Source organism: Cupressus sempervirens, chromosome 7 (genome assembly GCF_028749045.1).
Source record: "Cupressus sempervirens isolate cs-2001-9-10 chromosome 7, ASM2874904v1, whole genome shotgun sequence".
In the NCBI taxonomy this organism is placed as follows: Eukaryota; Viridiplantae; Streptophyta; class Pinopsida; order Cupressales; family Cupressaceae; genus Cupressus; species Cupressus sempervirens.
The window spans coordinates 315,846,942-315,873,151 of NC_143124.1; the positions used below are offsets into that span (position 1 = coordinate 315,846,942).

At 32.2% G+C, this 26,210-nt stretch overlaps 1 protein-coding gene across 1 annotated transcript; it reads right to left on the minus strand.

Moving 5' to 3' along the window:
- Positions 1–20,818: 20,818 nt before the first annotated feature.
- On the minus strand, positions 20,819–21,532 carry LOC149546688 (ethylene-responsive transcription factor ERF039-like). Its single transcript, XM_089794033.1, has 2 exons — positions 21,095–21,532; positions 20,819–20,983 (listed from the first exon to the last, which is right to left on the minus strand). The coding sequence occupies exons 1-2, from the start codon at positions 21,530–21,532 to the stop codon at positions 20,819–20,821; spliced, it is 603 nt and encodes a 200-aa protein (XP_089650159.1).
- Between the last annotated feature and the right edge of the window lie 4,678 nt (positions 21,533–26,210).

A 26,210-nucleotide genomic window follows, 5' to 3' on the forward strand; every position in this document is an offset into this window, starting at 1 on the left:
TTTGTTTATAATTATTATGAGATAGGGATGAATGTAAGTACATGTGGAAGTTCTCAAGAGGAGATTAAAATTCATGAGCTTAATTTTCTTTTCCTACAATAATATGAGTAAGTGGACATCAAAAATACAATTTATATTCTATATAAACATTATTTTAAGAGTTGAGTAATGAATTTTCACAATAAAAGTTTATTACCTAAACTTCTCATAAAAAACTAATCTTGAATAGGTTATATTTTTATTGTAGTTGATTTTGATAATGCAATTATACTTTTTCAACTACTATGTGATCAAAATTGAAAATTATATACAATTCAAAAATAATTTATTTTAAATGAGAATAGCATTTGCATAGGCAAAAATAAACAACATTGATAAAAATGTAAAACTAAAATAGAATAAAAATATGTGAATTATAAAGTAAAGATCTATTTCCAAACTTCTATATGATCCAATTATCAATTCTACATGTATTTAAGATGTGGTCTTCCAATTTTTTATTTTTTTAATCTATATAATTTAAATCAAAATAATTAAAATATCTTTTTTTTAAAACAATATATACATAAAAACTTACAGTAAAAATGAAAATTAGAAAATTGGAAATAAATGTTGTGACTCTTATTATTATCTGTATATTGAGAAGGATTGTTAAGAGTTATTACATTCAGAAATGTGAAAATAAAAATACTATAAATATGAGAAAAGGACATAAACACAAGAAATTATTCAAAGACAATTGAATCTTAATGTCATTTAGAAACCTTGAAAGGAGAGATGAAATTTGTACTAGCAACCAATATTAGTATTAGATGATAGAATCTTGTAGGATATTTAAAACCTGCAATGTGAAATATTCCTTAAAGATGGATGAAATGAAATCTAAAATAAACTATATAAGATGACATTGAAATAGAGAAAATTATAATGTGAAAATTATAATATACATTAATTATATGTCCTATTTAATGAGCTCTACCATTAAGCGGTAAATCTACACTTGATTTTACAAATCAAAATATAATTATACATCTATTGGAAAATTACAAAAGTAAATATGACAAGAAAGGTATACAAATTTACATTAACAAAGATTTTTTATGGACTCTCGCATTCATAATTATCCTAATTTCTCTCATCATGGAGAATGGGGGTAATGGATCTTCTATTAAGAAAAGCTTATTTGTAGAATATGTCTATATTCCTTTGGTAGGTCGTTCAAAAATTTCCCCTTTGATTGTAGATGTTGTATTGGTAAAGGAGGTGTTGGAATGCTTTGAAAAGTACAATGTTCTTAATAGAAAAATGCTAGAATGATAAGTTTAAACAAGAAGTATTTTTAAAGAAAACATATTTTTATGCAAATAGAGAACATATTCTTCTATTCCAATGTATAAGATATTACATTGATAGGTATTTTTTTATGTTTGTATAACCCATAAAAATCTTAACCAAGCACAAACCACTTTATAACCATCTAACCTAAACAATGTAATACATTAGACTAACAGTCCAACCTTTATTACATTGTTCCTTCAAATGTAATCATCTCTTACATATTTTGTAAAAATTTACATTGGAGAAACAAATCATGAATCAAGTAGAGTTCCATTAAGTTACCTTGTAAAGGTGTTGTTAGGATTAAACCATAGACAGAAAAAATAATTACATGCAAATATAACCAATAACAGAAAATAATAGATCATATAGAAAAGAACACAAGGCACCAAGATTTAATGTGGTTCACCCAATCCCTGGGCTACATCCATCAAACAACAAGTCTAATATTTTTATGATCTAGTGATTACAACTTGATTACAATCTGTAAACCCTTATAGCTCAATACCGTTGTAAGAACCAATTTCACATCACAACTATAAAACAACCCTAACCCTAAGCCCTTTTATACAAGTATTAAACTTCTTTAGGGTTACTACATGTAGGCCATAAATTAGCCATTACTTTAGTGGCAAATCTATGAATGGCGAATCTACAAAAAAAATTTTGGGGCGATACCCCAAGCCCAAAATTTTTTATGAAGTATGTAGAAAACTTTACTAATCAGTCACCACATACTAACAATCTCCCACTTGGAGACTGATCAAGCTCTACACTAAAACAATCTCCCACTTGGAGACTGATCCTATAGCAATTTTGCTACTCCATGAGTCTCCCACTAGATCAAACCACCCTGGACTCTACTATGCTTTTATTTATGTCCAGTTTAGAAGACCAACAAAAGCTGAAGAGGAGTTTAGCTTCTCTCTTATTACTACCTTTGTCAACATATCTACTAGATTGTCATTTGTATGTATCTTCTCCATCTTTAACTGTCCATCCTCCAAAATTGGCTGAATGAAATGGTACCACAATTGTATGTGTTTGGTCTTTGAATGCATAGCTAAATTATTTGCAAGATGAATGGCACTCTGACTACCTATGAATAAATAATTATCCTTCTAAGGATGTCCCAATTCTTCTAAGAAGAATTGAAGCCATATCATATCCTTTACTATCTCTGTAGTAGCTACATAATCTACCTCTGTAGTGGATAAAGCATTAATCTTTTGTAACCTAGAAACCTAGCTCATGGCTACCCCACCAATAGTAAAGACATAAGATGTAGTGCTATGCCTGGTATCAATATCCCCTGCCAAATTTGAGTCAACATAGCTTTGTAAATTAGTAGTAGAGCCCCCAAAGTGTAAACACTTATTGGATGTTCCTCTCAAATATGTGAGAATCCATTTGACTGCATTACAATGCTCAATTCCTACATGATTCATATACCTGCCAACAACTCCCACTGCATGTGTAATATCTGGCCTGATAGATACCATAGCATACATCAAGCTTCCTACAGCTGAAGCATAGGGTCCCTTGGATATCTTATCCTCCTCTTTTTTTGTCTTACGACACATCTCCTCAGTCAACTTCAAATGACCAGGTAAAGGTGTGCTGATAGCTTTAGCATTCTCCATAGAGAAACATTGCAACACCTTCTCAACATAATCAACCTGAGATAGCGTCAATGTTCTGTTCTTCCTATCTCTACAAATCTTCATACCAAGGATTTGTTTTTTTGCCCCCAAATCCTTCACAGCAAATGCATGTGGTAATTGGCTTTTTAGCCCCTTAATGTGATCCATGTTAGACGTAGCTACAAACATATCATCAACATATAAACATAGAATAATGTAGCTATCATCATCCAACCTCTTAAAGTAGACAAAATGATTTGAATGACACCTTCTGTAACCATGCTCATGCATAAAACTATCAAATTTTAGATACCATTGCCGAGGTGCTTGCTTCAAGCCATATAACCTTTTATTCAATTTGCACACTAAGTTCTCGTTACCTTTGACCGCAAATCCCTGTGGCTGAGCCATATATATCTCTTCATCCAAATCACTAAGAAGGAAGGCTATTTTAACATCAAGCTACTGCAAATGAAAATCTTTAGTAGCCACAACAATTAAAATAGTACGGATAGAAGTCATCTTAACAACAGGAGAAAATATCTCATCAAAATCAAATTTTTTCTTTGTAAATCCTTTTACAACTAACCTGGCTTTAAATCTTTTCTTACCTCCTCTGTCTTCTTTTAATCTATAAACCCACTTATTCTGTAAAGCCTTTTTACCTGCAGGCAAATGGCACAAATCACATGTCTTATTCTTCAGCAAAGAGTCCATTTCATCTTTCATTGCAGACTCCCATTGAATCTTAGTACCCACCTGCACAACTTTATCATAACTTTTAGGTTCACCAGCATCAGTAAGTAAAATAGACTACAAAGAGGGAGAAAATCTTTGTGGAGGTCTAATTTACCTTATTGACCATATAGTATTCACCAATGTGTGTGGTATTTGTTGTTGCGGTTATTGCACATCATGAGGAATGGTTGGAACATTAGCTTTTGGAGTATCATTTAGCACTACATAATCATCTTCTTTCTTCTCATGTTGCTACAATAGATCTTTGTACAACACATTCTCATTGAATATGACATCCCTGCTTCTTACAATTTTTTGATTTTCAAAATCCCAATGCCTATAAGCAAATTCATTAATTCCATATCCAATAAATATACATTTATTTTAATTAGCTTCCAACTTCGTTTTATTTTTAAAATCTATGTGAACAAATTCTTCATAACTGAAGGTTTTGAGAAAATAATAACTCACCTTCTTACCAGTCCATGCATCCTCTAGAATACCACAGGCCAAAGGAGTAGAGGGACCTCTATTAATTAAATATATAGTATTATTGACAACCTCTACCCACATGTGTAAGGGCAACCCAACATGCAACCTCATGCTCCTTGCACGCTCCATTATAGTCTTGTTCATGCGTTCAGCCACTCCATTTTCCTGTGGAGTCCTTGGAACAATTTTTTTGTCTATGAATACCATTAGTAGAGCAATAATCTTCAAATTCATGACTACAATACTCACCACCATTATCAAATCTGAGACATTTTAATTTCTTACCAGTCTCATTTTGAACCAAGCATTTCCATTTTTTAAAAGTTTGAAATACATCAGATTTCTAAGGAAATAAACCCATACTTTTCTAGTTGCATCATCATCTTTCTTTTTGTGCCCTAGTTTTCCATAGTACCAATAGTCATTTGGTCCTCTCGATTGAGACCTCCTCCCTTTTGAATTTCCTCTTGATTTCCCACAATTTCTAGAGTTACTTCCTCTCTCAGTCATTCTGCCCCTACTTTGTGCATTCAAAGCACTTCCTAATGTAGATCCACCTAAGGTTTTCCTACGATTTTCCTCACTCAAAACAACATCGGTCACATCATCATATGTTACGGTACTAGATCCAGGAATAGAGTTACTCACAACCATTAACAAGCCATTCTAGCTTTCAAGCAAAGAACACAAAATCAAGACAGCCCTAATTTCTTCATCAAAATTGACACCCACAAAAGATAACTAACTAGTAATAGTATTAAACTCATTTAAATGATCTATAATAGATCCACCTTCTACCATTTTCGTATTAAATAAACGCTTCATTAGAAATACCTTATTTGAAGTGGAGGGCTTTTCATATAGTTTCACTAGGGTTTGCATCAATTCATCTATCATCTTTGCTTTTGTAATATTAAATGGCACCAATGGTGCCAAACATAATATAATGCTTCCAATTTCCTTTCTATCCAAAAGATCCCATTCATCATTTGACATAGATCCTTGATTCTTGGCTCTTCCTTCCAATAGCTTCTATAAATCCTTCTGATAAAGATAGTCTTGGATTTGCATCTTCCATAACTGGAAGTTTTGCCCATTAAACCTGTCAACCCTCAACTTACCCTAATCTACCATTGCTCCCACTCAACTGTGAGACTCCCACTCAACCATGAGACTTTCCTACAGAGGATAATTGAAAAAAAACTAGGCTCTGATACCACTTGTTAGGATTAACCACGCACAGAAATAAAAATTACATGCAAATATAACCAATAATAGAAAATAATAGATCACATAGAAAAGAACACAAGGCATGAAGATTTAACGTGGTTCACCCAATCCATTGGCTACGTCCACCAAATAACAAGTCTGATATTTTTATGTTCCAGTGATTAGAACTTGATTATAATCTGTAATCCCTTACAGCTCAATACCACTGCAAGAACCAATTTTACATCACAACTATAAAACAACCCTAACCCTAAGCCCTTTTGTACAAGTATTAAACTAGTTTAGGGTTACTACATGTCAGCCATAAATTAGCCATTACTTTAGTGGCGAATCTACAAATAGTGAATCTACGAATAGTACCCAAAAAAAAAAAAAATTGCCCCAAAGAATTTATGATGTACAATACTTTCCTGATCAATCACCACATACTAACAGGTGTAACTAGTACCTAAGATTCCTAAGTTCTCCCTCCATAATTTTTGAATCATAGTCTTGGAAGCTATTGGACAAGCATACATTTTGAACTCTACAGAAAACCCCTTACCTACCTCCACAAATCAAACTTCACACAACATGTATCCTCAAAAATGTTAGCAATAGGAGGAAGAAACAAAAAACTAGAAAACCAAAAATACTTTTGAAGAAAAAAATCATCTCAAATTGAGAAGCTAACTTTAGATGATTAAAATGCTCCATTGTCCTATGCCTCCAACCTTTAAAAAATCAAAGCTTAAAGTACTACATAAAAATTACAAAAAATATTCATTAATAATATGTGCATCATTAAGATGGAAGTGAGTGGTAGTGCTAGGGTTTCAATGAGAAGTGATCGAGGCCAAGGGGAGGATAGTGAAGGTGATGAAGATGGGGAATGCTTGCATCTTCCTTTTGGGGCCTTTAGATGTTCTAGGCAGATCAATTTTGGGTAAATCTACATCGAAAGCTTGGACTGTGGCTAGGCTCAGATGAACTAGACTCTATAGAGCTATGATGGAGTTCAAGAGTTGGGTTGTGCTAGGTAGAGCCATGTTGGAATTTGCAATGACTGCGGTTTTTTGCAAGTAGATTCTAATGAAGATGAAGAACTAGATGGATTTTTCTGGTTTCTTGACTATTTCATAGGTAGTATATGGAGAAACAAATTTGGGGGTCATTTTCCATGTTGTCTCTACTTTCTCTAGATGCATTGGTGATCTCTATTGCAACAGATTGGGGGTTTTCCTCCCAACTTCCTATGCTTTCCAAATATGCATTGTTGATCTCTAGTATAGTAGTTTGGATTCTCTTTCCCTTGCTATCTTTCCTTTCCTAGGATCTATTTGTGATCTCTTGTGGTGCAAATTTGTGCATGTTGGCCCTATTGTCTCTTCTTTCTCTAGAGCTTTTTGTGTGGGGGTTATCCCTAACTAAAACTGTACTATGTGTGGGTTGTGGTGGGTTATGGAGGCCTTTAGGGGCCTTCCTTGTTTGTATTTGTGTTTTAGGATGGAGGGGTTCTCTTCCTTCAACAGATGTGTTAGATCTCTCCTCCCCTATAAAACCCCTAGTCTTTGGTGGATGTGTCCTCTAGTCTTCACCTTCACTTTCAAGCATCCTATTGAGGTGGAGAGCCCTATTAAGGTGGGGACAAAGCTAATGGATATAGTGGTTTTTTTTGGAGAAAGTGCTGGTGAACGGGTTTAGTGGGTTGTCTCCTACTATTGGCAAGTATCCCTCTCATTTTGCAAGAGATTGGGATGGTCAGAGCATGTTTGAACAATATAGTTCACATGGTGAAGATGGAATGAATCCTCAGATAAATGTTTTGATGTGGAGATGGGAGATACTTCTTTCAAGGAAGGTCTGAGTCTTCCTTTGCACTTCTACATTCATAGTTCCTATTGAGGTGGAGATCATATTTGTGCAATGGGAAGGAGAGGAGACTCTCATCGAGATGTTGTGTACTTGTTCTATTTTTAGTAGCTTGGTTAGTAGAAGAAGGGAGAGAAACTCTTACCTCTAGGGGTTGGTCTTCCTTCTCCCTGATCCTCTCATTTCTATTATGGTGATGTGGGAGTTTTTGGGGGCCTGGAAGAATTTTGACTACATTTTCCAAACTTGGATGTCGAGCTTTGCCTGGACCCATGGTTGGAAGATATGTTTTGTGTTTTCCAAGGCTAAAGGTATAGTCTTGTTTGGTCTTATATTTTTTTTTAGGATTTTGATAGGTGTGAATGGCCTAAGTTTATCTATTTGTTGGTATGATAATGTTTAGTTTTCCTTTCCCTTGTGATTGAGTGATTGCTGGCAGTTTTAAAGGGTACATTCTGGCTCGTCGTTGTTGTTTTTAGTTTAACCATGAAGGTATTTTGGGCACTTCTCCCAAGATTTTTAGTGACAATATTGACCATGGTTGGTGGGTCAGTCACTTATGGACCTTTGTCTTTGACAAAAGGAAGAACTAATCTTATGGCATCTTTCATAACTAGGTGCTGGTAATGTTTTGTTACTAGTGTCTAGAAGTCTAGTTGTACTCTGGGTTAGCACCCATTAATTGCTCATTTTCTTAGTTAAAAAATGCTCATTATTTGTTAAATATTTATCATAAATGACTACAATATTATCTTTATTTTATTTCTCTTTCATTTTTCCCTCATTGAAACAACACATTCGAGGAAGCACTACAATTTATATTTTTATTCATAGACATCTTCATTCAAACTTTTGTCCTTGCCAGACTTGGATAACCAAAAAATGCAACCATGTACATCATATCTCTATAATACTATTGCAAACTCCTATCTAAAAGATTAATGACCCCTGCACCAACTTTTCCTTTTCATCAAAATGATCATGAAGAAATTTAAATAAATCACTAACAAGAGTATATAGGATTAAAAAAACTCTTCTTTCTATTACCTTATCTTCTCTTCATTCTAAATCTTTTTCACTTCTCTATAAATAAAGATATTACCACTTGCTGCGATTCCATCTTAACAGCATCATCAATAAATGAAGAATCAAATATTTATCATCTAAAATATTTTATGTAGATCATCATAGTTCTTATATCAATTATTATGAAAATTGAGAAAATATTCTTCTATTTCAATGTATAAGATATTACATTTGATAGGTATTTGAAATGTTTGTATAGCCCATAAAAAACTAGTTAAAATTTTTAACCATGCACAACCCCTTTTGTAACTAACCTAAATAATGTAATACATCTAACAAAAATGTAATACATTATACTAACACACACAAGTCATTTAGTCATTTGAATATAACAACTACAATTATAGTTGAACAAAACCATCATACAATGTTAGAACAAAGACTTGAATCTATATTGAAACCTATTTTTGACTATTTTACAATGTTCTCAAGTAGGAAGTCATTCAAGAGCTTCTTTTCATATGGAAATAAAACTATCCTTTACTTTATGCATGTCCCTTGTTGCCCTGCCTTTAAATGTGGTTCATGATTGCATTTATATAATCTCTTCTTTCTACCCATATAATTTCATTTTAATTTATTTTTCAACCTTAGAAATCAATTATATCACCCCTTCATCATTCATCCACCTATCTTATTTTTATATTGACAATAAAATTCTTTAAAAAATTCTATAATTGCAATCTTCTTGGATGAATCTATAGCTTGGTTCTCTTTTGCAACCTTCTTCACCAAATTTGTAGTCTCTCACTTAATATTTTCTTTGCAATGGAACAATTTCTTTTCCAACCACTCTTAAATATCACACATTAAAGAACCAATTAAGCTTGGAAAATTAAGTTAACTTTGACTATAAAATACTTTTAGTATTTAATCAAACCTTAGTATATGATGTTTAAGACATTTAGATTTCTTCTTTATCTTCATTATAGTTGTCATCTTTAGAAAGGAAAGCATGGATCAAATTTTTACCATCAATAGGTACTAAGTCTTTTTGAACATCAATTTGCATCCAATCTTGAAATGAATAAAGTCTAAGATTGAAAGCTTGGAGATCTAAATGTTTTATGTTTTATCACCTCTTTGGAATCTTCTTTATTCTCCTCATATTTTATGGCTACACATATCTTCACTACTATACAATTTATTCCCTCTTTTCTATTGACTTTAATCACAATATCAAACATGTTCATAAACAACAACAAGAAGTAGTGATAACAATATGAAACTAATAATATTTTAGGAGAAATGATGAAATCAAATAATGTTAGTGGTTGGAACCTTTATATGATAGAGTTATGAGTGACACATGTATATGAGATAATAAATGTAATCTTTAAAAAAAAATCAATTTAATATATGGATGAAAAATTAAATATAAAAAATATATTATTATTTTTTAAACATATTATATACATTAAAAATTAACAAGAATAATGCAAATGATATAATTAAAAATAAAGGTTGTGAATATTATTGATGAAGTAGAGGTAAAAGTTGGTGCATTAAAATGTGTGAAACAACATATAGAAATACAAATACTAGAAACTAAGTTCAAGAATAAGAAATTACCTCAAGACAAAATGAATTCTAATGTCATGTAGAAAGCCTAAAATTAGAGAGAATATTTGCACTAACAATCAATGTTAGTATAAGATTTTAGACTATTATAGAGTGCTTGAAGTGAATAATGCAAAAATTTTAATCTTGGAAATTGTTTAGGGTACTTTATATTTTTCCTAAAGATGGGTGTAATGAACCTTAAAGTATTCTATGTTAAATGAAATTGAAATGGAAAAAATACTTGTTGGTGTAAATAAGTATTTTCTATTTACACTTTACTTAAGTTACTTAGGTTAATGCTTTAGCATATTAGTTGTCATGTAGATACCTAGGAGTTTTAATATTCATATGAGTTGTCATGAGACAACATAGTTGTTTGCACTCCAATTTAGCACATGTTGTCTACTACATCTCTTTATGAGATACACCTTTGTATTCTTATCCTCTCATTATTTCCTATACATTCATGCATAATGGAGGATAATCCACTCTTGGTGGACATGTGCTTAGTTGTGATGATTATCTCATTGTTGACTCCTAGTCATTCAAGTTACCTTTATATACAGGGACTTCAAGTGTGTATTCATATGATATCCTTTATCATTTTTATCATTATTGAGATTCACATTTGATCACTATTTTTTTCTTTTGTGTTATCTATTGAGCTTCTTGATCTTCTCATTGAATTATTGCCTTAGGAAAATTCTTACATGGTATCAGAGTGACAGGAGCTTCATTGCATAGCCATTGGAGAGTTTTGTTTTGCTTCATTTTAGAGGGCCACAATTTAGATCTAGATATCTGTAATTACTAGGAGTGTTTTGAGCAAGATCCAACCTCACCATTACATCTGGGTGGCCATTTCAATAAATTTTTACTATAAATATGCCTATCTTAGGAAATAGTTAATTTCGAGGAAAATATTTTTCACAAATTAGACTTGGAAGCCTAATTTTCCAAGCTTGCCATGGTATGATAATCTAGATCTACAAATTGGTGACATTCACCTCAATGGCACTGGTCCCATTCATTGGAGCATTGGAGATTTGGCACTCTCGATCCAACATTTTGATTCAATTAAGTATTGAGAAGTGTTGAAACATACACTAGCGACATCCATACTTCATCCATCAATATCATGCATCACAGTTGATTTGAGCTCACTTCCAATTTGACCCCTACAACATCTTTGGCTCATCTGAGTTGATTAGATCAATAGAGATCTGTACATCGACCACACAGAGTTGGCATCAAGTCCCTCTGAGAAAACCTTTCCTCTTATTTGTATTGTCAGTGACATAGCTTTCTTTTGATTTGTACCAATGTGCAATAATCTCCCATCGATAGTCCAATCAAGGGCAAGTAGAGAAATCTGAGTGTGACCTAGCTCATTTGGTCAGATCTACACCATTTTATAGGCTTTCTAAAATCCACACTTCTCTACATCATGGGTGGGTTCCAAGATCCAATTTAGTAGAAGATGTTTAAGTCATTCAGAAGTGGCCAACCTTAAACATCACACACTAAGGAAGAAATTAAGCTTGGAAAAGTAAGTCAAACTTTGACTAGTTAACACTTTTGCACTAGGAATCAAGCCTTAGTGTGTGACGTTTAAGCCGTTCAAGAGTTACTAGTCACTGGACAATATTTACATCTATACATTGAAAACTAGTGAAAATTTTGCTCGAGCACACCTGCATATTAGCTTGGCCTTCCAATGAAGACCCAAGATTTGAAACCAACATATTCGACAAACTTCAACCACCACAATTTGAGATTGAAAGATCCCACTTCATTACATTCTTTGTGAGCCCTCATCTCAATGATCTACTTGACATTGTAGGTCTCATCATGATCGAAAGCTTTGTTGTGACAGTCTTTATTATTCGGATCGAGTCAACCAAGCTTAGGCCAACTCATTCTCATTGCAGTTTGGTCCAGCATAGCTCTCTTTGCCTAGAACATCCAAATATAATCACATGACTCCTAACTTGGGTAAAAATCCATAATGGCATGCTTGATCTGAGATTTTATTGCATTTTGAGGAATTTTTTGATTGATCTTGTCAACAACATTAGAGTGACCAGATCTCTATTATGATGGAAGCCTAATCTAATCCATTGTCATGATTGTATCATTTGGAGCTCTCCACCCTGATCCATAATTTTACTACAATCTGGTTCAAAATTGTAATTTGTTAAAAAAATTGCATTTCTATGGATTTTTTTGAAGGATAAATTTGACACCCATTTGAGGGTACTTGGTTTTTAAATTTTTTTTCTCCCTTGACAGGACCCAAACCATCAAATTTAGGCTTAGTTTTTTCTTATGTCAGAAAGCATTTGAGAATTGGGCCCCTCACCATATTGTTTTTCAGTTTGGTACTTTGACTTCGCAGGGCCATAAGTCACTCATCCAAACTCCAAATTAGGCACAATTTCTTTTAATTTTGGGTAGAATATCTTAAATATTTTAGTGGTGCAGTTATTTTTCTAGTTTTGGTCAACAAAGTTTGCAGAATGGGCAGATATTGGTGATTGTACCTATTTAATCCTACATTTTGCAACTTTAGAGGCTTTGTTTGAGCTCATTTGAACACATTTCCAAGTTCTATTTTTTCTAAAATTATATATTATTTTGTCTACTATTCAGAGATGCAATAATATTATAGCCTTGTTTGGGCAGAAGTATCACTTTCAAAAATAGGCCTTTTCTTGCATTGTATAATCATTATAAAGCTTAAGATTTTTTTTCATTCTAAGCTATCTTGTTGAGAGTCAAAATTGGCCTCAAATGGGAAATTCTAAACATCAAAAATCAAAGTTCCACTTTGGCCCAAAATTGGCAAGTGGCTATTGCACCAGTACTAAACATAAAGTACCAAATCATATTTTTGGGGGATGGGGGTTATTTGATTGAGTGAAAAGTGGGGGGGGCGGCGGATCTGAGAGGGGTGTCTTGTGTTCCTCCATCTCCTTAATATTGTGGTCTTTCCTTTGCATTATGGGTTCTTTTTCTAAGTTAAAACCACATGATTATGCTACTTGGAAAGAAAAGATAAAGGAACCATTAGGTTAAAAAGGTTTACTACATTATGTAACTAGTGCTGTAAAGAAACCTGACGATGATGCTAATGAGTCTTGTAAAGAAGATTGGGCATAAAAAGAAGAAATTTCCTTAGGAACCTTGCTAAAGAATATCTCAGATCTTGTCAAATATCACATTAGGAACATTACCAATCCAATAGAAGTTTGGAATAAACTTGAAGCATTGTATGGGATAGTAGATGAAGATATGGCCTACACCATTGAGGAAAATATTCTCAAATTGGATCCTAGAAATTTTTACACCATAAAAGATTATCTTACCCAAGTAGACATGTATAGGTCACAACTTAAGGATTGTGGTGAACCCATCAAGGATGGAAAGTTGATCAAACATGTGATGACTCATCTTCCTCCTGAATATGTGGCTTTTGTTTCAAGTTATAAGACTCAAAAGTTAACAATGGGAAGTGCCTTCACTAATCCATCATTCGAGTCATTTTTAGGAATGTTGGTCTTAGAACATGAAAAGTTAGTGAGTATGGGAATTCTCCAGTCTTTCAAGTCCAAAGCCTTGGTAGCTAATAAAGGGAAGCAAGGGAATCGAGGTGGTAAAAGTTCCAACAAGAAGTAAAAGCAGTGGAAGGCTGAGCCACAAGATGACACACAACAATCTTCTTCTACACATCAATCTACCTCCTTGCATCAATCTTCCTCTACACAACAATCTTCCTCACAATAAGGCAAGTCTTTTTCCAAAAATAATAAGAAGGGGAACAACTTCAATAAAAGGGAGAAGAAAACTTGTGCCTATTGTAAGAAGAATGGTCATGATGAACATGATTGTAAGGATAAGAAAATTGATGAACTACTAAACATAATGAGGAAACATAAAATTGATGTGCAAAATGCCTATAAGGATAAGAGATCTTCATCCACTTCAAAAGGTAAGGGACAAGCTTTGGTAGCAAGTAAAAATAATTTTGAGGAATGGGTTTTTGATTCAGGAGCTACACATCATATGGGTGCTTCAAGGGAGCATTTTTCCTCTTTTAAACCATCACGTGTACCTTACATCTATGTACAAAATGACACACAACTAGAAGTTGAAGGAAAAGGGAATGTTGAGTTTGACAATGGAGATTTCAAGGATGTTCTTCATGTTCCCATCCTTAGCACCAACCTCCTTTCAATCTACCAAATAAATCACTATGGATGTGGCAAAAAAGTGGAATTCCTTCCTAATTTAGTTGTGGTAAAAAATCTAAAGGATGATTCTATGGTGGCAATTGGAAAGGCTAATCATGATACAAGACTTTATTCTTTTTCTCATGTTGTGCCTAAGTCCACTTCCCTTACCTTGTTGACCCACTCAAATTCACAAAGTAAACTATGGCATGAGAGGTTTCGACATCTCAATAACCACTACCTTCAACAACTTAGCAACAAGGATATGGTCATAGGTCTACCTGAAGTCAAGTATTCAGAGTGTGTATGCATAGACTGTGAAGCATGTAAGCATCCCGAAGAAAAGTTTGACAAGGGGAAGTCTTGGAGAGCTACTTTTGTTCTAGAATTGGTTCATAGTGATGTAGCTGGCCCATTTCCAGTGCCATCATTTGGAAAGGCTCACTATTTTCTCACCTTCTTTAATGACTTTCCACACTACACTTCAGTCTTCTTTCTTTCTCATAAGAGTGAAGTGTTTGATAAGTTTATCACCTTCAAAGCTCAAGTTGAGAAGCAATCAAGGAAAGCAATCAAGATTCTTTGAACATATAAAGGAAGGGAGTGTGTGAACTCAAGGCTTATAGAGTTTTGTACTCATGAGGGTATTGATCTTCAACATTTAGTTGCATACACTCCATAATAAAATGGTGTTGCTGAAAGGAAGACTAGATCCCTTAAGGAAATGACCACTTGTATGCTACAACATAAGTCTCTAGATCAAGTTTTTTCGGCAGAAGCTATGTGTTGTGCAAATTACATCCAAAACAGAAGTCATCATAAGGTATTGGATGGAATTACACCTTTTGAGGCTTGGTGTGGAAGAAAACAAAGTGTAAAACACTTTAAAGTTTTTGGTTGTCCAGCATGGGCAAGGATACCTACATGAAAAAATAAGGCATTGCAACCTCAAAGTAAACTTGGTATATTTGTTGGATACCCTTACCATATATTTATAAATAATATGAAAGTAGACATATAATAAATTATATATGTATCCATATTGTTATTTATCTATATAATGTCATTTATTATTTTTTCCATATCCATTATCTATTGCATTAGAGGCTCCAATGTAAATTCCTTTTCTAATACTAACTTAATAATCTATATGAAATCCATATAAAATTATAAAACCTATCACTCAAACTATGTCCAAAGAACTAATAAAATATTAGTAATAGTAAAAAATCATTACAGTTAAAAAAAATAGTCACGTCAAAACCAATTTTTAGAAATAGAAATCTATTATTTATTATAGACTTCATTATTTTCACAACCCTAATTTCTTAGAGAAAAATCTATCTTTCTAAATACTATATATAATACATATTTTAGGTTACTCAAATAATATAAAAACTTTACATAAAAATAAGATCTAAAATTTTATGAAATCAGTTCTAACTTATAAGTACTTGATAATGAACAATTCACTCCTGTTGAAATGTTGGGATAGATCAATAAGGAAAATTCCATTATAAATGTCAAGGACATAAAGGATATTAACCTTAAGGAGAATCCTAGTCATAGAAAGAGGACATGTACTAGTATCAAGAAGAAGGAGGCCCTTAACGTCAATAAAGAGTTTGAAGATATTAAGGTTTCTACTTACAAGATGACTAATCTAGAGCTTGAACCAATTGAGCTCTTGAAAAGAATTGTCTAGTGTTTTTTTTTTGGGTTCTATCTCATCTTATTTTTTTATTTTCCCTTGGTAGATACGTAGTTGTCTATTGACCTTTTTGCTATTTTAACACACACACACATGTATATATATCTACATATGTGTGTGTGTGTGTGTGTGTATGTATATATATATACATGTGTATATGTGTGTATAGATGTGTGTGTATATGTATGTATGTATGTATGTATATATATGTATGCATGTGTGTGTGTGTGTGTGTGTAGATATAGATACACATATGTATAGATATACATACATACATATATATACATATACATACATACATACATACATATATGTGTACACACACACACACACACACATATGTGTGTGTGTGTGTGTGTGTGTGTGTATACATGTATATGTGTGTGTCTATATATGTATGTGTATGTATGTATGTATGTATATATGTGTGTGTGTGTGTGGTCTTTTGTAATTGAGTTTTGGACCCCTAAAATTGATCATTTATATAATCAATTTTTAAAATAAATTAATCAAAATATAAACTTAAAATGATGATCTTGATGGTCTAATTTTAGTTACTAGATTCCTCTCATCTGGTGTCCATTGCATTAAAGGCGCTAGTGTAGATTCATTTTCTAATCTTTTCGAAATCCCTATAAAAATTTAAAACTATTCTCTTGAACTTTACCTCAATAAGTAATAAAATTTTACCAATAATAAAAAGTGCCAATTTAGTCAAATCTTAAACAAGTAGTCATGTGAAAATTATTTGTAGAAAAAAAAATTCTATTATGTTAGTATGGGTTACCTTATTTTCAATGTCGTGGAGCCTTGAGCTTCCTAAATTGCATAAGTAGTACATGTTTTATGTTAGTCAAATAAAATAAAAATGTTACTTATAAATCAAATCACTAATTTTATGAATTTAGTTGTAACTCCTAAGTAGTTAAGAATGCATTATCTATTATTTTATCATGGGTATGAAACTCTAGATCTAGAAAAACTATAACAACAATGAGATGAACTAAATATTATAGAGTAATGCTAATGAAAGATTAAATATTTATTTATTCCAACACTATATTTGAACCAAGTATTTTTTATCAATTTAAATGATGCCAACGTAAGTAAAATATTTTTTTTTAAGAACAACTTATTTTAACTGGTATGCATTCCATATGGTTCATCTTTTAGAACTCATTGATTAGAAGAATTCATCATAATTTTAGGTGATTTTAAGATGACTTGAAATTCCATTGCCAAACATTTAAATTGTGTAACTATATTTTTTTATGATAGAAGCCAATGGATCTTGAGCATTTTTTTCCTTGAATTGGGTTTATTTTTCTTATACTAAATCCTAGATGCAATGTTACTTTAGATCAAAATGTTTAGTACTATTGTTATGAACTAGATTATTTTTGGACTTGATGCACTCACCTTGTGATAACCAATTATTGTATGTTGAAGTTTGTTATCTCCAATTTCTTGTCAACAATTTCTATGCCAAATAAAATTTGTAGCCATTGAAGTAAAAATGACGTGTTCCTCTTATATGTATGACAATATTATAATGTTGTTGTTTTTTTTATTTTTATTTTTAAATCTTAATGAAATTAAATTTGAACCAAAAGAAGAATAATTTCTAAATGTAAACTTAGGGTCATCTTGTATTTATCCCACATTCAAATAAATAAAGCTAACAAAATTATAACTTTTAGAATGATATTAATAAATTGTAAAATTTAGAATGTCTTTCACATGCCTAAGAGATTATTTTGGATACCATGATACATATTTTTGATGTATTTATCATGTACCTTGAAATGTATATAAAATAAAATTCATACACTATCAAGCCTTCTATGAGTTATAAATATAAATCTCTAAAAATAATACTATAAATTATCCTATAAAATATTTAAGCATGATGATCTCTATACATGAAAACTCTTTGAGAACATAGAGTTGTAGGTGGATGACAATCAACTATGTAAACTTCCTCAAAATATCCTTTGTACACTTTATTAAAAAGTCAAGTTCTCATCTTTCTTTTGTTAAACCTTCATTCAAAGAATGTTCTTTTATGAGACCAAGATCTTTTGTATCAAATTAGTTTATCATACAAACATTAAGCTCATATTTCAACTTACGAATACTACCCATATATACAATTGATCATCAACATACAAACTTATAATAAGAATAAATTAGTACATTCTGACTTCTTGTCAAGGGTACACACACTCTTACATCTATTGAATATATTCTCAAAATGTAGTTAGTTATCCTCGCATACCATGTTTTTCATGGTTGACACTATAGAAAGCCTTCTTGAAATTATAAACATGATACTATTTTCCTTCACTTAAAAATATTATGGTTCTTCAACATTGATTTTTTCTTCCAAAGTAGCCATTCAAGAAGGCTCTTTTAGGTCCATATGATGTATTCTATAATATTTTTTAATTACTAATGAAATTAGTATTCTATTATTCAATACTTTAGGCTGAATCCTCTAGAAAATAACCTTTCCTTATGAACTTTCATGCTCTCACTATTGTTAAAAAATGTCTTCTACACTAATTTATGACTATTTTTCTCATTTTAAAATTGCAGGATTTATAAGCTCTTGAGTATCATTCCTATTATTAGAAAATATATCATTTTGTATCTCTTTCATCAAAACCTCATTAGTACATGTCTATTCAAAATGTGATTGCTCAAAACTAGCCTTCATAAAAAAATGAAATGTTTAATTGATACAAGATAGGGTTACCATTGCACCAAAATATCAATGTGTCAATAAATCGTTCAACAACTATTTATATGTATAAAAGAAGATTGTTAAAATCTTAAAGGGGAATGTTGGCAGATAGTCATTGCACCTAAATATTGACATGTCAATGCCTGATACAACCACTAGATTTATAAAGCATACAAGATAGTTAATCTATTACACAAATCTCAATAGGCAATATTTTTTGTTTGTCCAACACCCACCTCTTACATTTTATTCATGTTCCTAAGTTGTACAACTTTATAAATATCACTCAACATTTTAACCTTCATATAATGAATTCGAGCCAAAGATGGACTTCAATTGGAGTTGTAGAAGTTGATGAAGGGTGACCTAGTCAATTTTTAACATTTTATATAGATTCATTTTGGACTTCTCATAATAATTAACATCATAGAAAATAGATATTGGTTTCTGAGCATGGCCATTTTGATGACCATACAACCATAGTTCATAAAAATTGAAATCTCTTGACACAATAAGCTTATAAGTAAGAGGATTGAATATAGACTATAAGTCTTGCTTTTCTCACTATAACAAACAAAAGCGTTTGATTTAGTTTTTGTATTACATTTAGCATATTTTTAAACAAGTACATGGATAAATGATAAAGAAAGTTTAAAACTTTGAAATGATTAACATTCAACCTTTTTTCACAGTATGCTTCATAGATAATCATCTTGTCAAGTGCACTTGTAGGAACCATATTGGGAATGTATAAAACCATAGCAACTACATCTACCCAAAAAGAGTTTCTCAAAGCCTTAGATTGCAACATGCTCCTTATTATTGTCTTTACAGGATTCTTCCTTTCAGCCACTCTATTCCATTGAGGTGTGTTTATATTGTTGAGTCCACTTTTGATCTCATTCATTTCATAGAAACTCTAATATCTTTTTAAAGATGATTATCTTACCTAATTTTTTCTTAGATATTTTTTTACACCATTTTCATTCTCCACATAGTCATTATGCATGTTGAATGGATTGAGAGATTTACCTTTGGTTTTAATAAAATACACTTAATATATTTGTGACAAATCATAAATAAAATTTATAAACTATGATAAATTATTTGAACAAGTTGTTTGCATAAGATCACATATATTTGAATTTAAATAAGTTGAAGTGGATGATGAGCCTTCCATTCATTGCCTTTTTAAAATGTCCCCCTACATGCTTTCCTCTTGCACATGTGTCACCAATCTTCTTATGCTATTAGTTAGAGAAACCAAGAACCAATGCTTTCGGCCAAAGAATCTCTAAGGTGCTAAAGTTTTAAATCCTCTAATTTGAGAAAAACTCTATTTTTTGTTACTATATACCCCATAGAGATTTTAAAGGAGCTGAGTCAAATTTTAGAAAAAGTTTAGATATAAATCAAATCTCAAATTCTAATCAACTAACCGTAACTCCTCCGCAGTTAAGCAAACATTGCATGCATTATTCAATGGAAGATGTGAAATTCTAGTTTGAGAACGGCTAACACAACAAAAATAAATTATGATCTGAAGTGAAGATTTCAGAGATAAACTAATGAATGGCCAATCATTGATTTATGGAGAGGAAATCTAACCAATTTAAATTAAACAACTGCTGTTAGGACAAGCTAACTGAAACTGCATGTCTGTATATGATAGACTGAAAATTTATTGGATTGTAAAGATTGACAGGTTAACTTTTTTACAAAATCATCAATATGATACTTAAGTGAATTAATAAACAGTCCAAATAATTATATGCAATATTTTTAAAATCTATTATATGTATTAGTTTTGTCAATTTAAAATAACATAAACTTAGAAACTTTCTTAAGTTACTAATTTATAATTAATTTCTAGAATTTTATATTATTTTACAAAATGTATGAATTTAGAAACTTCTAAAATTGAATTTTTCGCAAATATTATTAATTTATATTTAATTGATTAAGAGTTTCAAATGCAGATTCAGTCTCTGTTTCATACTAAAATTTAAAGAAACTAGCAAAAAATGACAATCAATATTTGTCTTCGAACTTAAAATGAAACATGACAGGCAAGGATGACCGTGAAATTCCAGGCCTGGCTGCATGCATTGTATATCCTTGCATATGGTTGATCGTTTAGAACTCACTGATTAAGCATCAGTTTTCTTTAATCCCAAAGAGATGCAAACTAGTAATATGCTTCTTCTGCTTCAGTGGATGGTGTATGAAATAGGGGAGAAGTTCCCATAATCAGACCATCTTCACTATTCATTAGCAAGTTTAACCAGTCTTGCCATGACTCCATTGTCTCATTGTTTTGGTTCCCACTTTCTCCCAAACGAGTTAATTGACACTGATTTTCAGCAATGGACTCAGAAAGAAGAAAAGCACAGTCGACGTCATTACTGTGCGTTTCGCAGCACAGCTGTGGTGTTTCTTCGTCTTTTTCTGACTAGTTTACTACGATATTAATTGAAAGACGCTTATTTTGTGAAAACAAGTCCCCATCAAGAAAACCCTTAATATTATCATCATTCTTGGTGTTGCAGCATAGCCGAGGTGCTTCTTGTTCCACTGGCTCTTTATATGTATAGTATGCAGCTTGGACTGCAGCGGCCTGAATATCTATTAAAGAGGAAGTTGCAGAGCAAGGAAGCGAGTGAATCAAGTCAGGGAAATTGAAATTGGCTGACTCCCCTCTGAGGGCAAATGCAGCTGAATCATGTGCACGAGCTGCCATCTCTGGTGAAGGAAATGAGCCCAGCCATATCCTCTTCTCCTTCCCTGGCTCTCTTATTTCTGAAACCCACAAACCCCACTTTCTCTTTCTAACACCTACATATGTGGGATGTTTTGTTCCCCTCCTATTTGGATTCACACTTCTAATACCTTCTTTCCCCATTAAATAATCACAACCGTAGCAACAACTGTTGGAATCTAACTTCCGTAGAAATAAGATTATAGACACCACTTATTAACATGATTTCAAATGAACCGTCTGAAAATATCAAACCATACAATGAGAACACCTATGCTATATAAACGATCTAAACATGTCAAGTTTACTACTTATTCAACTTGGGTTTTCCATCAGTTCAAAACCAAACACTGTGCAAAATCGAAAGTATTGGACTCTTTGATGATTTTCCTTCTAACCTGGTAGCCGACACACTATATAAAGTTCTGCTTCGTTTCACTGGCTTAGCAAGCTTAGAGCTGGCTTCATATATCTCTCCAAATCCAGAACATGCTGACAACTACGTATTCCGTTAGATCTTCCACCCACAACCACACTTATCACCGACTTAATGCGACAAAAAGGCACCTGGCTTCGATCTCAATGGGAAAAAGGAGACAATAAGGGCGGAAAACATTGAACGTGATCTACTTGACGAGTTGAATTATATTGTATCATAATTTAAAATGCATGCTGAATTATTAACTATTCTAAGCTACCTTTTTTGGTTGCTTAAGCCATCAATAACTATATTTGTTGGCCCTTCGTCTTCACTGACCATGTTTTATAAGTTTCTTTTTGGATTTTTTTCTTTTAAACAGAGTATTATATATAGGCATGAAAAGCATGTCCAGTATTCAATTTCTCATTTTGGATTTTGTTGCGAAGAATGTTGTTGGCCGAAGCACGTTTAACTACAAGTCTTCACATTTATTGTCGCTTAGTTAATATCATGGGGTGTTTTCATATACCTTTTAAGTGGTGACTTATCCAAGCTCTAGATGTACTGATTCAACAACTAAACACTTCAACTACTTCAGATCTAAGCATCCATTAGCTCAGCCTCTATAGCATATTATCAATAAAGTCAACTGGAAGTTCACTATTCTAATTATAACAGATTTTCAGAATATAAAACACGAATAAGAAATCATCACAAATAACATTTACACAAGTTGACACTAGGATTTAAGGTAAAAACCCAATTTGATAAAAACCACCAGTAACATTTCACTAATCTTTCACTATTCTAAAATGAACTCTGTAGCATCTGGCTTCGATTTCAATGGGATAAAGGAGACAATAAGGGCTGAAAACATTGAACCTGATCTGCTCGACGAGTTGAATTATAATGTATCATAATTTGACATGCACGGTGAATTAAAAACAATTCTAATCTAATTTTTTTCGTCGCTTAAGCAATCAATAACTATATTAGTTGGCCATTCGTCTTCAGCGACTATGTTCTATAAGTTTCTTTTTGTATTATTTTCTTTTGAACAGAGTATCATATATTGGCGTGAAAAGCATGTCCAATATTCAATTTCTCATTTTGGATTTTGTTGCTAAGATTGTTGGCCGAAGCACGTTTAACTGCAATTCTTCACATTTATTGTCGCTTAGTTAATATCATGGCGTGTTTTCATATACTTTTTAAGTGTATAAGAAAGCGATAGCCGTCTGATTACAGCTCAACGGTCGCCTTCGTTAGAAATTATTTCGACAAAAATTGCCTTAAGATGATAAAGCATGTTGATTTTTAAAATTTTTTTGGTCCTGGCTATTCAATGCATCAAAAGTCGGATCTTCGAAAATACAGTGATGATTTTCTTTATTGTTTTGTTATTTTAGATTATAAAATATGCAGATCGTAAACAATAAATCATCAAAATTTTAGAAAAATGAGTCTTATTTTTTTATTTTTTGAATTTTGGTCAAAGGTAGTTTTTGTTTGAGGATAGCTAGTGTTTTTTTTTTTTAATCATATCAGATTGCTTCCGTACAATTTATAGATTACTATTACTATATTATAGTCATTGCCTTATGAAAAGTTGTTGATTTAACTGCAATATCTTTTTATTAAAAATTATAATTTTATATAAAAAATGTTTTGTGTAATTATTTTGATAGGAATAATTAAAAATCTTTGTTAGAAATTTTTTTGGAGATTTTTTCCTACCTGATTTGCAAAGGATTTCTAGAAATTGATGAGAATTTATATGTTATACATGTAAAAGATTACATGGTTTCTATTTGAGATGGTAAACTAGTGCTTCAAGTTTTCAATTTAGTTATTAAAGATTTTAAATATTTTGGAGGGAAGAAATTTATAATAAAGAAAAATGTTAATTACCCAGTAAATTTGTGTTGGTTGAGAAACACTAAAAGGGTGGAATAGATTCAGAACTATTTGATACGAGAATGAACTATTTCAAAAGAAGAATAGATTTCTAGCATAACAATATGGATGGAAGGGCTCATGACCATATCAAAGGTACACAAGCTAGAACTAAGAAACATAGAAGAATGTATCCCCAAAGAACCTTGAATCAGCTTCATCTACCTAATAGCTACAATTAGAGGCCTCCATTGAACAAATTTTAGTGTGGGCCCATCTAGCTTATCTATGAGTATGTCGAATTCTTGTTAATCCCATTTTGAGTAAATTTTCAAGTTCAAATTCAGTTCTTAATCAATTGGCATGGGTATCTATTAACATTTAAGATTGGGGCCTAAGGTTTTTTCAATTTTCTGATGAATTTATAGATAATAAGATGCAATCTGTTAAATGTAGTTTTCAATATGTCTACAAAAGGAGATAGTGGCAATAAGGATTTCTTTTTTGGTCTATTAAAATAAACTTTAAAATTTTAAATTTCCACTCAAGAACTTTTTAATTTTTACATGGGAACTTTGATATTTAATATAGATTTTGTAAGTCTTTAATTCTCAACATAGCTTGGGGATGATGTAATCTCCAACATAGCTTGATTGTGTTCTTGCTTCTCTTTGAACTGTTGTGCTATGAGTGGAGGAAATGTTAAACTCCACATATGCATTATCCACAAAGTGTATTGCACCATCTCCAATTCCTTCCATATGTAGTCTCATCAAACTTTGTCATGCAAAGAAGTTCTCTTTGTTCAACCTTGGCACATCCTTTTTGTACATCTTGATATGTAGCTTAAAGTACCTTTAGAATTTTATCTACAAGCATGAGAGCTCTGACCCCAATTGTTAAAATGTTTAGAATCATTTGGGAGTGGGGGGGAGTGAAGCAGTTATCCAAGCTCTAGATGTATGAATTCAACAACTAAACACTTCAACTACGTCAGATCTAAGCATCCATTAGCTTATCTTCTATAGCAGATTATCAATAATATCAACTAGTAGTCCACTATCCTAATTATAACAGACTTGTAGAATATAAAACCGTAATAGTAAATCATCACAAATAACATAAACACAAGCTGACACAAGGATTGAACATGAAAACCCAATTTGAGAAAAACCACCACTAACATGCCACTTATCTTTCACTCTTTTGAAGTAAGCTCTGTTAGGAGCCAAACCTATTAAAGGTTACAAAACAAAGTGCTAAATGTGACTTTGTTAAAGGATTTAATCACCATATCAAAAGTGGTCTTGTTATAGGATTTTAGAACATTTTATTAGAATGCCACCTTGTTTAAAGGATTTATAAATGATTGTTAGGTCAATCTTGATTAAAGGATTTCGATGCTGCTATAATGGTTATAAAGTAATAACAAGTTTGATCTGACTAATACAACTCTCTTTGCAAATAAACATCATAGTTAAGCTCACATGATGATCCACTGACTAGCCTCTATTGTCATCTATGTCTTTGATCTTCTTGGCAACCCTTCAAGCGATCACCCTTGACCTCTTTACAACTCTTCTTAGCCTCCAACTCAAGTTTTACAATCAATAGCATCAACAACTACTCCAAACACATAAGGTTATCCCTTATACCTCCTTAAATAGGTAATTCTAATCATTGTATATCCTAGGGTTAGGTAAGATTTATTGAATCCTTCCATTATTTTGTTTCCTCTTTTTTCTTCTAGAAAATTCTCAAAACTTCTACTTGAATCCTTGTATAGAAATGCACAAATGTCATTTCCTCTAATTTAAGTGCTCTCTAGGTCATCTACCCTTGGGGGGGGGGGTGGGGGGTAGCAGTTATCCAAGCTCTAGATGTATGAATTCAACAACTAAACACTTCAACTACTTCAAATCTAAGCATCCATTAGTTTAGCTTCTATAGCAGATTATCAATAACATTAATTAGTAGTCCACTGTCCTAATTATAAAAGAATTTTATAATATAAAACACTAAGAGTAAATCATCACAAATAACGCCAACACAAGTTGACACAAGGATTGAATGTGGGAACCCAATTTGAGAAAAAACACCACTAACATGTCACTAATCTCCAACCCTATTAAAGGTTGCAAAATAAACTACTAAATGTGACCTTGTTAAAGGATTTAATCACCATATCAAAAGTGGTTGTGTTAGAGGACTTTAGAACGTTTCATTAGAATGCCACCTTATTTAAAGGATTTATAAATGACTGTTAGGTTAATCTTGATTAAAGGATTTTGATGCTGCTACAATAGTTATAAAGTAATAACAAGTTTGATCTAACTAATACAACTCTCTTGCAAATAAAGATCATAGTTAAGCTCACATGTCGATCCACTGACTAGCCTCTATTGTCATTTATGTCTTCGATCTTCTTGGCAACCCTTCAAGCAATCACTCTTGACCTCTTCACAACTCTTCTTAGCCTCCAACTCAAACTTTCCAATCAATAGT